Source organism: Enhydra lutris, unplaced genomic scaffold (genome assembly GCF_002288905.1).
Source record: "Enhydra lutris kenyoni isolate GAN:26980312 unplaced genomic scaffold, ASM228890v2 scaffoldscaffold2, whole genome shotgun sequence".
NCBI lineage: Eukaryota > Metazoa > Chordata > Mammalia > Carnivora > Mustelidae > Enhydra > Enhydra lutris.
This window is the reverse complement of record NW_019154086.1, coordinates 46,188,542-46,202,757: the sequence shown is the minus strand read 5'-3', so window position 1 is coordinate 46,202,757 and position 14,216 is coordinate 46,188,542. Positions and strand designations below refer to the sequence as shown.

At 42.7% G+C, this 14,216-nt stretch overlaps 1 protein-coding gene and 1 pseudogene across 1 annotated transcript in view; one reads left to right on the top strand and one right to left on the bottom strand.

The window, feature by feature from the left end:
- Nucleotides 1–3,413: 3,413 nt before the first annotated feature.
- Nucleotides 3,414–4,472, bottom strand: LOC111146250 (annotated as a pseudogene).
- Nucleotides 4,473–10,534: 6,062 nt separating this feature from the next.
- Nucleotides 10,535–14,216, top strand: part of LOC111152174 (ATPase Na+/K+ transporting subunit beta 3) — a 44,832-nt gene continuing 41,150 nt past the window's right edge. The window contains exon 1 of the mRNA XM_022510543.1: nt 10,535–10,833. Coding sequence (XP_022366251.1) covers nt 10,725–10,833 — 109 coding nt within the window. The 5' untranslated portion in view covers nt 10,535–10,724. The remainder of the gene's footprint in view (nt 10,834–14,216) is intronic.

Genomic DNA, 14,216 nt, shown 5'->3' with positions numbered 1-14,216 from the left:
AGCCTAGAAACAAGATGGGGACTAAAGCTTGGATTTCACTTTCCTCCTGGCCAATGTGCGTCGTCTTAGGGATAAGAGCCCCTCTTTCTATTGCACTGTCATTGTCCCTTCAACAACACCTAAAGGACTTTCACTAAAATATTTACTGGGGGCATGAGGTCAAACCTTGGTAAAAATTAAGGTACATCTTTTTTCCTACCATTTTGCCAAGCTGGGTCAAAGGGCTGCTGCTTGCCTTTCTCTACTTTTCCATTTGTCTTCTCTTTTCCCTTTCCTCTCCTACCTTCCAAGTTTATGTTCATTGTGCCTACCGTCAAGCAAGGGCACTGGAACAAGTCCCATAGTTTATACTAGTAGGATTAGAGCATCCATGTTAAATGCCAAAGCATTTATTCTCCCCAGAAAAAGAAATAGAAAGGATCCTCAAGGTCCACAGATCTAATGAGTTTAGTTAAAAAAAAAAAAAAAAAAGGAGCAGCTGTGCTTAACGTATTATAAATGCCAAAATCCCCATCCTCATGATATCCTAGATATGTAGCAACTTCCTTTGGTTATTTCAGAATGTTTTGTAAACAGGGCAGACAAAATCAAGGAATGGTTAAAAACATTTCGGTTCTATTTGTCTCTCATTTTCTGCATGTGTTTTCCCAAAGGCTTCTTTCTCAAAGGGAGCCTGGAGAGGGGCCTTAATCATCTGTTATCTCTCTTGCTGCTTCCGGCTCAGTCAGTGGGAACATTGAAATACATGAACACTCCCTATCTTTCCTATTTTGTATAACCCATGTGCTCAAGAGAGTAAGTTTTCTGATCTAACTCCACCCAGGACTAGGGTGGCATTTGGGAACCCAAGCCCTACCACTATATGCTGTAACTACCTCTCTCCTCAACTTAGATAAAAGGTGATCTCTTCTAAGAAGTAGAATGTGCTTGGGGCATCTGGGTGGCTCAGTGGGTTAAACCTTTGCCTTCAGCTCAGGTCATGGTCTCAGGGTCCTGGGATTGAGCCCCACATCGGGCTCTCTGCTCAGCAGACATAATATATAAATTAAAAAAAAAAAAAAAAAGAGGGATGAAGAACTAGAATGTGCTTTTCTTTCTTTGGCCATTCAGAAAAGCAAGACTCTGTTTCAAATGTCACTGTCAAAACATACTAGCATTGTAGATCTTGTGTACTGAAGAGGACCACCTGTACATCTTCGTGATCACATTAGACTGAGGATTCTTAATCCAGCCCTGTGAGTGGGCTTTAATGAGTCTGTTAACCTCCAAATTGTGAATGGTACAGCTGGAAGACATGGGATGCTGTTTCTTTTTCTTTCTCAGAAAGCTGAAAATGTAAGGAATGAGTCCTAAAAATATGGATGTTGTGGGAAACCAGTTTTCCTAATCTCTCTCATAATTCTGCCCCCACTCTGGGGTCCATATCTTGGACTTTGCTCTTGTTCTTAAGGGGGAACCTGGAAATGGAGTGAAAAAGAATGGAGTCAAGACCTCACATATAGCGAGCCCTGAAAAAATGTTAGTTGAATGAATAAGTGAATATAAGAATGACTTAGGTTGAGATGTAGTTTTTGAAGGCATTTAAATAGAAGGTTGTAAGATTTATCTCCCCTTCCCTCTCCCTAACACTATTGGAAATTTCTGAATCATGTGTTTGAGAGGAATTGACCCCACACCCAGGTCAAAAGTGGACTCTCCTGGGCTTGACCCCATCAGCATATCCCATCTCTCTGGCCTTCAGAGTTGGTTTAGGACAAACACAGTCGTAAGTCAGGGCAGTAGGGGGCTGATGAGACTACAATGGGGAGTTTTATTCAAGCTATTGAGGATGCTGACTCTCTTTTCTGCTGGATCTGAACCTGGAAATATGTAGGCCCAGAAGCTTCTGGAAACTAACCCTATGGTAATGGAACCAATAAGTGGAAAGCAAGAATCCAAGGTTTATTTACTTCATTTGGGCCCCGGGTCAAACCTTTCCTAAGGTCAGTAAACCTCTGGACTTCAAGCTATATTCACTTGCAAATTCTCCTTATAGTTTAAGTCAGTCTGAGTTTGTTTTCTCTGTCTTGATATGGAAAGATCATTAACTAACATAAACTTTTGTACTTTGCAGGAAGTTGAAACACAATATGCATTTATGGGGATTTCCGAACTCCCAAACCATCGTTTAACCAAAAGACCATTTTCCTCATAATATTGCCAGTAGGGCAGTTATATACTTGTACACAAGTGCACTAGAGATAATGAATTTGTGTAAAAGTAATTAAGTTATGGTAATAGAGTGAGACGGTTGCAACACAGTAATTAGAATCAAAGAATTTGAATTCCCACGGCCCTGGAGACATTATCAAGTCTCTTAGGAAATAATGTTGAGATATTGCCTAATGTGACATTTAAATTTTCCCTCATGTTCCTCTTAGTCGGATTGTGGCAGATAGTTCCTTCTTAAAAGAACACAGTCACTCCTCTGACACAATTATTTTCCATTAAATACAAAACATCAAACTGAAAGGAAAAGAGATTGTTGAAATAATAAGTCAGTTATTTATTAATACTATCAGATAACACAATCCTGGAACTAGAAAATTGGATTCAAGTTCTGAATTGCTCCAACTTTGCCCTAGGAGTTGTCTGGCAACCACACCAGAAACCCACAGCTTATTTGAATAGAGGGAAATGAGTCTTGATCATGATTTGGTAGATACCTTTGTTCAAATAAAGATGGAATATGGATAGATAGAACCTACTATTTTTTCAGCCCACATTTCCTTATTCATAGAAGGATGCCCTAGACTTCAGGATATGGAAAGAATTTTGTTTACCATCATTACGCCTGACCTCTGAGGGGCAACATTTTTTTATTTATAGAATTTCTGGAGAATCATGATTTCCAGGTTTACTGAAGCCCATGTTAAACGAGTTTCTTGTTTCGTAAACACTGATATTTTTGGTGATGAGTGTCTGAGCTGAGGAAACAACACATTGTAACAGAAAGAAGGTCTCACCAGGAGCTGAATGCTCTCTGGTCCCTTTATCTACCTCATGAACTTCCTGTGTCAAATATTTCTGTCTCTGAGACTCAGTTTTCTCCTCTATTAACAGTGGAGCTTAGACCAGCTGATCTCAAGGATCTCTCCCCCCAGAGATGTAGGAGTCTATGAGCAATCTGATGGTCCCACTAGAATGTCAAGAACTGTCTTCTGAAACTACACATCTTTTTAGCGTTTAGTCCTCCATGGTAACAATCAGAAATAAACTGTCACATGTAGAATGACAATGCTCATAAAATATTTTTGATTAAGGAATCGAATACCTCAAATTTGGCAGGAACATTTGAGTTTTATAAACAACAACAACAACAAAGGGGGGCGCCTGGGTGGCTCAGTTGGTTGAGCGACTAACTCCAGCTCAGGTCATGATCCTGGAGTCCCGGGATGGTTTCGTGGTTTGGCAAAGTATCGGCTTCCACCACCATAGGGGCCAGAGCTGCTTCCTCCAAAATTTTCCCCTTTCATGGGTCCAAAATTCGAAGATTGATTGTTGTAATTGTCGAAATCCTTACAGCTTCTACCACCTGCAAAGTTGCTTCCATCATTACTAAATCCATTATAGCCATCCCCACTGCCCCCATAGCCACCACCACCTTGACCACCACCAAAGTTTCCTCCGTGACCAACCAAACCACCTCCACCCAAACCACCTCCATGACCACCCCCAGAGTTTCCAGAACCACTCTGACATCTTTGGCTGGGATGAAGTACTAACCATCTCTTATTTAAATAGGGCTTTCCTTACTTCACAGTCGTGGCCATTCACAGGATGGGATTTTTTTTTTTTTCAAGATTATTTATTTATTTATTTGACAGAGAGAGATCACAAGTAGGCAGAGAGGCAGGCAGAGAGAGAGAGAGGGAAGCAGGCTCCCTACCAAGCCAAGAGCCTGATGTGGGGCTCGATCCCAGGACCCTGAGACCATGACCTGAGCCAAAGGCAGAGGCTTAACCCACTGAACCACCCAGGCATCTGGCAGGATGGGATTTTTGAAGGACAATCTTGTCCACAGAGCCATGGTCATCAGATGTTGCAAAAGCAAAGCCTCTCTTCTTGCCACTGCCTCAGTCAGTCATGATCTCAACCACTTCAGTTTTCCCATATTGTTCAAAATAATCTCTTAGATGAGGTTCTTCACTGTCTTCTTTAATGCCACCAACAAACATTTTTTTCACAGTTAAGTGGGCACCAGGTCTTTGAGAATCTTCTCTTGAGACAGCCCTCTTTGGTTCCACAACAATTCCATCTACCTTGTGAGGCCTTGCATTGCTGGCTGCCTCCACCTCCTCTACAGTGGCATAGGTGACAAACCCAAAGCCTCTAGAAGGCTTGGTGTTTGGATCTCTCATTACCACATGGTCCGTAAGTGTTCCTCCTTGCTCAAAATTGCTCCTCAGACACTCATCAGTTGTTTCAGAACTCAACCCCCCAATGAAGAGCTTCTGCAGCTGTTCGGGCTCTTTGGGAGTCTCTGACTTAGAAATGATAGCGGTGGGAGGGGGGACTTTAATGATGCTTATTCAGTGGTGTCCAGGGGCAGAAAGCACCTCTTGACAGCTCTTACCTTATTTATTATGTAAGAGAACGAGCACATCTAAATTTCCCTTCAACTCTCTCTCCTCCATGGACCTCTTGACTTCACCACTTCCCCACTCCAGCACTACTTTTATTATTATTTTTTTTAGATTTTATTTATTTATGTATTTATTTGAGAGAGAGACAGTGAGAGAGAGAGCATGAGAGGGGAGAGGGTCAGAGGGAGAAGCTGACTTCCCATGGAGCAGGGAGCCTGATGTGGGACTCGACCCCAGGACTCCGGGATCATGACCTAAGCCGAAGGCAGTTGCTGAACCAACTGAGCCACTTTTATATTGTTAGAATTTATAACGTTCACATTTTGTTCTGTGAATGGGCATTCAGTTGACACTAAATATTGAAAGCCAATAAAGTGTAATTATACTATTTTGCTTATGTAAATAGTGTTCACTATAGAGGAAAATGCATCAGAATAGAAAAGGCAAATCTGTATCACTGGCCCATAGCACTGGGAGAGATGCTTCAAACATCAGGATTATATAATTACATTTTCAAATACTCCATTAGAAGCACCAAATAATAACACATTTTAGTTTGCTTTATATTTGGGATGCAGTTTTCCTTGCTTTTCATTTTTCCTCTTAGCAAAGGAAGCACATGCCTTCACTATATGACTAAATTTGCCCCGGATTTTGATCCCAGTCTCTGTGGCATGGAGTCCACTCTCTGCCTGAGGACATTCTTCTCCAGTTCAGTATCAGTTGGTCTGCTGTACAGCTATCATTCTAGGCCTTCCTTTCATTGGGTTAGGGTTCAGTGTTTCTTGGATTTCAGGCTTTTCTGATTCTTGGATTCCTTTTTCTTTTTATTATTCCATCCTTAATCGATTTTTTCAGAAAGAATTTTTGAGAGGTGAGCTTTCTGAGTTCTTACATGTCTGAACATGCCTTCATTTTACCCTTATAGCTGAGTGATAGCCTAGCCAGTTACGATACTCAGCTCCTCAGAACTCTGAAAGCAGCGCTCTACTGTTTTCTGGCACTGAGTGCTGTTGATGAGAAGACTAGTGCCAATTAAATTTTTGTTCTGTTGTAGTTGACCTGTTGCTTGTTCTCTGGAAGCTTTTAGAATCTTCTCTTAGTACTTAATGTACAATAAAATCACAAGTTTATGGTGACATAGGGGTTTATTTTCTTTGATTTTGTGTGGCACTTGGTAAGCCCTTTTACTCTGAAGACTCCTATCCTATCTCTAAGAAATGTTTTATTATTCCTCTCATATTTTTTCTCCTGAGTTTTCTTGTCTCCTTCTGGAACTATTAGTTGACTGTTATCCTCCCTGGATTGACCTGATACAGCTTTTGACTTTTAAAAATATTTCTTCCCCTTTGTCTTTTTGCTTTACACTTTGGGAGTGTAAAAAGTCTCCTGACTTTTTCTTTCAGCCTTTCTGTTTACCTTTTTTTTTTTTTTTTTTTTTTACTTTTTATTTTTTTACTTGAGAGAGTTGGGGGGGGTGGGGAGAGGCAGAGGGAAGGAGACAAGCAGACTTCTTGTAGGACCCTGGGATCACAACCCGACCTGAAGGCACGTACTTAACCACTGAGTCACCCAGGCGCCCCTGATTTTTTTTAATTAGTGTAATTAATTATATTTTAAATTTCCAAAAAATTCTTTTTTTGGTCTCTGATTGCTCTATATATCTATATGTAAATATGCAGATATATATAAACTTGTTTTATGGATACATGGGCTTCTCAAATTTTCCTGAGTTCACTAGAATAGTTTCTCTGAGGTCAGCTTCTTTTTAAATAGTTCTTTTGAAAATTATTAAAACTATACCTTCTCTTGGTTATTTTCCAACAAGGTGAACCAGAAAAATTGCCTAACCTTTGCCCCATTAAAAAAAAAAAACAAGTTCTATTATGAAAAATTTCAAAATATTATGAACTCCATGGACTCACCCAGCTTCAATAAATATCAACTTTCTGCCATTCTTGTTTCACCTATACCTTCACTTTTCCTGTAAATTTTTTTTTAAGATTTTATTTATTTATTTGACAAAGAAAGACATAGCAAGAGAGGAAACACAAGCAGGGGCAGTGGGAGAGGGAGAAGCAGGCTTCCTGCTAAGCAGGCAGCCTGATGCTGGGCTCCATCCCAGGACCCTGGGATCATGACCTAAGCTGAAGGCAGATGCTTAAGGTCTGAGCCACCCAGGTGCCCCCTCCTTTTAATTTTTATAACCAAATTATTAAGTAATTCACATTGAGTTGGTCATTTGAATTTATTTTTCATTTAGTAAATTATCCCATTAGATCATATCATACACTTTTTCAAAGTCACCTAATCTAATGAATGGCAGTATTAAAAATTACAACAAAAAATCCTGACCATTTAACAGAGCACTTTCTATGGCTTATACTATGTCACGCTTTACAAAAACATTGGTTCATTTAATTTAAGATGATTAATAATGCAGGTATCTACCTTTTAATCTGCAAAGGGTGTAGAGATGTTGTTTGTTAAAGGATTAGTAAAAGCATTCAATATGAAAACTAATGTGTGGACAAGGACATTTTCTATAAAGAGAAATATTTGTTCATGACTATGTTTCTTGGATACAATAATGCCAACACAGTTGTAGCTGCTGTAATAAGAAAGGACTATTTCTAAGGAAATCTTAGTATCCTCCTAGGGACAAATAATGGCCTTTCAGTGATTTAGTATCAAAGTCACATCAGTTATAACACCAAATTATAAATAAGATGCTGCTATAAGAACTGAAATATTTTTTCTGTACACATGATTCTAAGATTCAGGAATAAACTAACAATTTTAGCAAATTAGGAGCCAAAAGATCTTGTTTATGCCCATAGAAGGCAGAAAATGGATTCTGCTGACTGGAGAGAATTCTCAACCAAGTGCCCCACAACCATTTCCTCTCATTTTGATCTCATTCCACCTCATTCAGCTTTGTGAAGTTTCCCCAGAGCTCTGCTATCATTCACTGGGGAACCAGTACTGAGTGGTTGGGAGGAACGATGGGAATTTGAATCAATGTACTGTTGTTTGATAGCTTTTTGACCATGGGAAAGTTACTTAATTTCTCTAAACCTCAATTTCCTCATTTACAAAATTAGGGAAACAGTATCTCCCTCTTAGGGTACTTGTGAAGATTAACAAATATATCACACTAAGCAAGTAGTATAGGGCCTAGGACTTAACTATGTATAAATGATCAGTATTATTCCTGTGGGATTCACAGGTATCCTCTACAGGTAGAGTGGCAAGATTTAGCAAATAAAAATACAGGATATCCAGGTAAATTTGAATTTCAGGTCGATAATAATTTTTAGTCTAAATATATCCCAAATATTGCAAGGAATATACTTATATTAAAAAATTTTCCAGGGGCTCCTGGGTGGCTCAGTGGGTTAAGCCTCTGCCTTTGGCTCAGGTCATGATCCCAGGGTGCTGGGATCGAGCCCTGCATCGGGCTCTCTGCTCAGTGGGAAGCCTGCTTCTCCCTCTCTCTCTGCTGGCCTCTGCCTACTTGTGATCTCTGTCAAATAAATAAATAAAATCTTTAAAAAAAATTATCATTGTCTATCTGAAATTAAAATTTTAGCAGGAATCCTGGCAAAATAACTTTTCTTTTAAAAGAAAAATGAGGTGGGACACCTGGGTGGCTCAGTTGGTTAGGCAGCTGCCTTCAGCTCAGGTCATGATCCCAGCATCCTGGGATTGAGTCTCGCATCGGGCTCCTTGCTTGGCAGGGAGCCTGCTTCTCCCTCTGCCTCTGTCTGCCTGTGCTCGCTTTTGCTTCTCTCTGACAAATAAATAATTAAAAAAAAAAAAGAAAGAAAAGAAAAATGAGGTATGGTAAAAGTTGTGATGAAATTTGATATTATAGGGGCATCTGGGTGGCTCAGTTGGTTGAGCGACTGCCTTCAGCTCAGGTCATGATCCTGGAGTTGTGGGATTGAGCCCCGCATCCGGCTCCCTGGTCAGCAAGGGGTCTGCTTCTCCCTCTGCCCTTACCCCTCTCATGCTCGCTCTCTCTTTCTCTCTCTCTCATTCTCTCTCAAATAAATAAAATCTTTTAAAAAGTTGATATTGTATCTGCTCAAACATGGAGGTCTCCTATTCCCCGGTACACTCAGTATTTTCTCTTCTGGGTAATACTCAAGTATCATATATCAGAGAAATAAATAGTGTCTGTATTTTGGAGTGGAATATCAACTTTTCCCCAAACTGAAATCTATTGGATCAGTTACTATTCTAAACTAGGCATGGGTTTTCAAACTACTTACTGAATCATATTTGTATTTAAATATTTATTTGGAAAAGCACAAAGCAGTACATATGAAAATCATATTGAGGACCACCAAAAATATGCAAACTACAAATCTGACAGCACTCAATCTTTGAAACACTATTTGCAAAATGTTCTTGTTAACCATGTTTTCTTTGTGTGTACCAGGTAATTATTTCCCAAAATGTGCTTGTTATGAGCATACACAGAGACACACAAGATAAATAAAGCAGATGGGTTTTATATTTTATTTCAATCAGACTGTACTTCTTCACCTCTTACCTAAACGAAAAAGCCTGTTATCAACCCTGTTAATTTGTAGTTAAATTTTTAATGAGATAAAAATAGCTTTGCTAAAGGCAAGATGGCTGGGAATTATGTTACAGTAATAAAGTCTTCTGCTTCTTTTCCATTGGTGAGAGACGTACTCCGTGATTCCTTGCTTCAATAAGCAAAGTGAGGAAACAAGAGATGCCAGAATCTCTTTACCCATTACTCCTTTAAAGCATTTGCATGCTGTGTTTAAACTTCCAGATGGATTATAATGCAATTATTCCAAAATATAATACGCGTGCTACATTTCCTCGTTCATAATTTTTTATTCGCCAATAAAATAGGAGCGGTGCTCCATTTATTTTTCCTTAAAAAACGCCCCTTCTGCCCTAACTCCTCTATTTCTTTCCATTCTGTCACCCCGGTCGCCCTGCCCTGTACTCTTCAGCTCCATCTCGTGTAGGAGAACGTCGGCTGCACCCTCAGCTCCCACCACCGGGAGCATCCACCGCAGTGGGAAAGATGAAAAGCCGGGAACTTTCTGTAGGGAATCAACGCTAAACCAAGAATTGATTTCCCGTAGACCCTGTCTCAGCAAAAGCAGGTCTTACAGCTGACAGGAAACGCAGGAAAGCCTACATACTAATTTCCTTGATACATTCAACTGAATCTGGAGAAAATTCGACTGTTCAGTTACTACTTAGTTATACTTGGGATGGAATTTCCATTGGCCCGCGATTCCCGGTGAACCCCTTCAGAAGAGCCAGGCAAGGACGTTCTCTGAGCAGTAGGATGCCCTACACGAGCTGCCTCACGGGACCCTGCGGCTGACTGAGTCACGTCACAGAGCCCAAAAGAGAACGCCGGAAATGGTGTGCGAGGCCGTTCTGGGAGAGGGTGGGGAAGTCCCCCCCTCGGTGTAGACTACCCGGGCTGACAGGAGCCGCTTCGGTGTTCTCCGGTCCCGCGTCACCTCAGGCAAGAAGTTGATGCCCGGTTGTCCCCAGCATCTCCCCAGACTCCTCCTGAGAAACCTGCGGGTCAGGAGCGCACACCTTTGGCTCGTTATTATAAATTTGCTTATGAAGCCCTCCTGACTTTTAAAGTTGCTTAGTGTGGTTTCTGCTCCTCTGACCAGGGGTAAGGGAGGCCCGAGCGTCCCGCGACTGGGGGCGGGGAGGCGCTCGGCTCGGGGGGGGAGGGGAGGGAAGCGGGGGGCGGGGCCGCGGCCCGGGGCGGGGCGTCCTTGCCGAAAAGAGCGGCGCCGGGCGGCGGGCGGGAGGCAGTGGCGGCGGCGGCGGCGGCGCGGGCCGAGCGGCTCGCGGATTGGTTGCGGCGGGCGGAGACGTCAGGCTCCCGCGGCCCGAACGGCCGCCGGGCTCGCGGGGCGCAGTAGGCTCGAGTGCGCACCGCAGCGAGGTGGTGTCTTTGGCCGTCCCGCTGTCCGCTGCCGCCGGGCTGTGCCGCTTGAGCCGGGACGCGCCTCCGCGCTCCTTGCCGCCTTCATCCCCGCGGCCGCCGCTCCCCTCGCCGTCTGCACACACACCATGACGAAGAAAGAGAAGAAGTCCTTCAACCAGAGCCTAGCCGAGTGGAAGCTCTTCATCTACAACCCGACCACCGGAGAGTTTCTGGGGCGCACCGCCAAGAGCTGGGGTGAGCGGGCGGCGGTTGGGCGCCGGGGCCGGCCGCGGTCCGGGGGACGCCGGGCGGGGTCGGGTGGGAAAGGAAAGGCGGGAGATGGCTCCCCGCGCGGGGCCCTTAGAGCGGCCGCAGAGTCCGCCGCGCACAGCGGTTTTCGGCCGGGGCTGCCAGACTCTCGTAAGGGCGGCGACGGAGGAGGGGCCGCGCGGCCCCATTCATTTCTAGCGTGGCGGTCGGGCCGCTGCTGGTTCCCGAGGCGGCAGGGCCGGCAGGCAGCCCCCGCCGGGTGCCGAGCGCACGTGCTGCTCCGGCCTCCCGCCCCGAGCGGCGCTGGAGGCCGGCGACCCCTGCCCGAAGCCGAGCCCCGAGCGTGCGGGGGCCGAGCGCCCGGGCCTCCCTTTGTACCGAGCGTGCCGTCCGGGAGAGGCCCTGGCAGAGGCTGCCGGTGGCGCCCAGCGGTTCGGGGAAGCCAGACCCTGCCCCACGCCCGGGGAGAGGAAATTTCCACTCTCGCCGCTATCTTGTGACTCGTCCACGCTGCCACCCGGGTCGGAAGAGTGCGAGTGAGTGTTAAGTGGGTGGGTGGCACGAATGTGCCGTGGTGAGTTAATTACCCAAGTACTTGGTACACGAAAATGCTCGAGTTTGGACAGTGAAAAGACCGTAAAAAGGTTGATTCCTGCCTGATTCCTTTTTAATTACAGACGTTTTCTTCCTAGCAAATAGGCTTCTTTTGGGGAACGTAAATCCCAGGTGGCACAGTTTTTTGTGCCTTCAAAGCGTGTGATGGTTGTGTATGTTTTTTTGTGTATGAGTTCTTTGTTTTAAAAAATATTTAAACCATCCACCAATGTAGTACTGCTTCAGGGTGTCTCTCTCTCTCTCTCTTTTTTTCTTCTGAATAAGGACTAGTGCTTTTTTATTTTTTTATTTTTTTCCTGCCCTCTGAAAAACGTTTTAGTGGGTCTTGACCTCTTTTTTTCTGGGTGAGAATAAATTTCTAGAGTGGGAGAACTATTTGGGCACGACATCTTTAAGAGAAGCATGAAGAGAGTAAATTAGCTATGACTCAGAAAATAAACCGTTGCTACTGACTGAAGTCGGCTCCTCCGGACTGGAAAGTCGGCTTAAAGTCCTATCACAAGCTGAAAGGGGCCTTGGAGGTTTTTTAGCCCAATTCCCAGTTTAGAAATGAGAAAAATGAGATCTAAAGAGGTTGTGATTTTGTTTTGTGTGAAATTACATATTCCACAGAGCCAAGAAAAGAACCCAGTTGTCCTTTAATCCTAGTCCAGCGGTTTTATTATTTTACAGATGCCTTGCCTAACTAACACTTCATGATTTTTATTTAGATAGCTGTCTTTTGGGAACCCACTAATGTGAAGAGGAAATATATCTTGCATCCGGAGTTAAAAGGGGGGGAAAATGGTGAAGTTATTATTGCTTCTAGAATGTGCTACCTTTTTGCTAAAGGAATTTTTGAGTGGTGGAGAGCCATTAATGTTTGTAGACTATCTTCCTCAGTGCCTTCTCATTTCCAGTAATAAGTACCTTCATTTTTTGTTAGATGACATTTCTTACTGCAGAGTGCTTCTTGTCTAACCTTTGTATTTATATGATGTTGAGGTTGAGATTTTATTGGGTATATGCCCTTACATAAATAATATGCACAGTGGTCAAAGGTAGTCAGTCATTATATAAGGGTGGCCACAGTACTACAAGTTGCGATTTATTTTAGAAGGATTAAAGCAAGACCTTTTTTCAAAATTGAAAATAAATGTTAACTCTTAACAAATAGCACATTTCTGAGTTTATTGGAATAGTAGTAAACCAGTGCAAAATGTCATAAATTATCTGCAATCTTATCTCAACATAAGGGCATTTCTCCAATGATATATGTGGGTGTGGTTTGAAGAGGCTGAAGTCCATACTCCATTCTCCAAGGCTGTGTGTCCTCATGCATGGGGAGTCTGCTTGGAAAAAGGGGTATCTTGCTCTAATTTTCAGAAAGGCACTGTACAGGCTAGCTGCCTGATCTCATCACTACAAAGATGTCCGCTATTAATATTTTGGTATACATCTGGGCAAACTTCAAAGGGTGTTATGTTAGTTTTTTTAAAAGAAAAGAGATCATTCAATAAGTGTTGCTTTATAATTTCTTTTTAAACTTATTTTAGAGAGAGAGCTGGGGGGAGGGGCAGAGGGAGAGAATCTTTCAAGCAGACACCCCTCTCCCCACCAGATAAGGAAGGAGCCTGTACCTGGGGCTCGACCCAAGACCCTTGGGATTTTGACCTGAGCCAAAACCAAGAGATGGTGACCCAATTGGCTGAGCCACCCAGGGACCGCTTATTATTTTGAGTATATTGTGGGCATCTTACTATTTTTTAAAAAAATATTTTATTTATTTATTTGACAGAGATCACAAGTGGGCAGAGAGGCAGGCAGAGAGGCAGCAGCGAGAGAGGTTGAGAAGCAGGCTCCCTGCTGAGCAGAGAGCCCGCTGTGTGGCTCAATCCCAGGTCCTGAGTTGAAGGCAGAGGCTTTAACCCACTGAGCCACCCAGGCGTCCGACATCTTACCATTTTAATAAAGATCTATATCATCATTTTAATGGCTAATGTTTTATTGTATGGTTCCATGTACTACGTGATTTTTAAAAACAAACATGTTTATTAATATATGTCGTTTATGTATTCGTGGGAGATATCCAGGGAAAGATGAGTATCTCCTGATTTTTTTGTTTACCAGTAATTTATTGTATATACTGATCTCTCCTCCCAGTCTCTTCAGTCTTGAGCATAAATTATTATAAATTTATTTCTTGAGATATGTTTCTACTAGTGGAATTTCAAGGTCGTATGTGGTATATGTAACCTTTACATTTGGAAATGTGTTTTTTATTTTGTTTGTTTTTAGAAACTGATTTGCAATTTTTTTCTAGTTGCTTTTAAATTTAAATGTGGGGGTGGGGGAATTACCTTTTTTTTTTTTTTTTGACCTTGGTAAAATTGCTGTATCTGCTGGTGTGTAGAAAAAAGCCTTCTCTACCCTAAGGATTTTATAAAGGATATAAAAGACTTTATAAGGATATATTAAAAGCATATATTTTTTATGGGGGAGAGGGGCAGAGGGAGCGAGAAAATCTAAGCAAGCTTCATGCCCAGTGCAGAGCCTGATACAGGGCTGGATCCCACCACCCTGAGATCATGACCAGAGCCAAAATCAACGTTTTGGACTGTCAGTTGGACGTTTAACTGACAGTCACCCAGGGGCCCCTAAAACCACACATTTAAGAAGTAGTTTTGGCATTTACACTTGGGATAAATGAAAATACTGCAGGTTACACCACATTGCCTTGTTTGCAATGGCTATGTAAAATATTTGAATTTTTA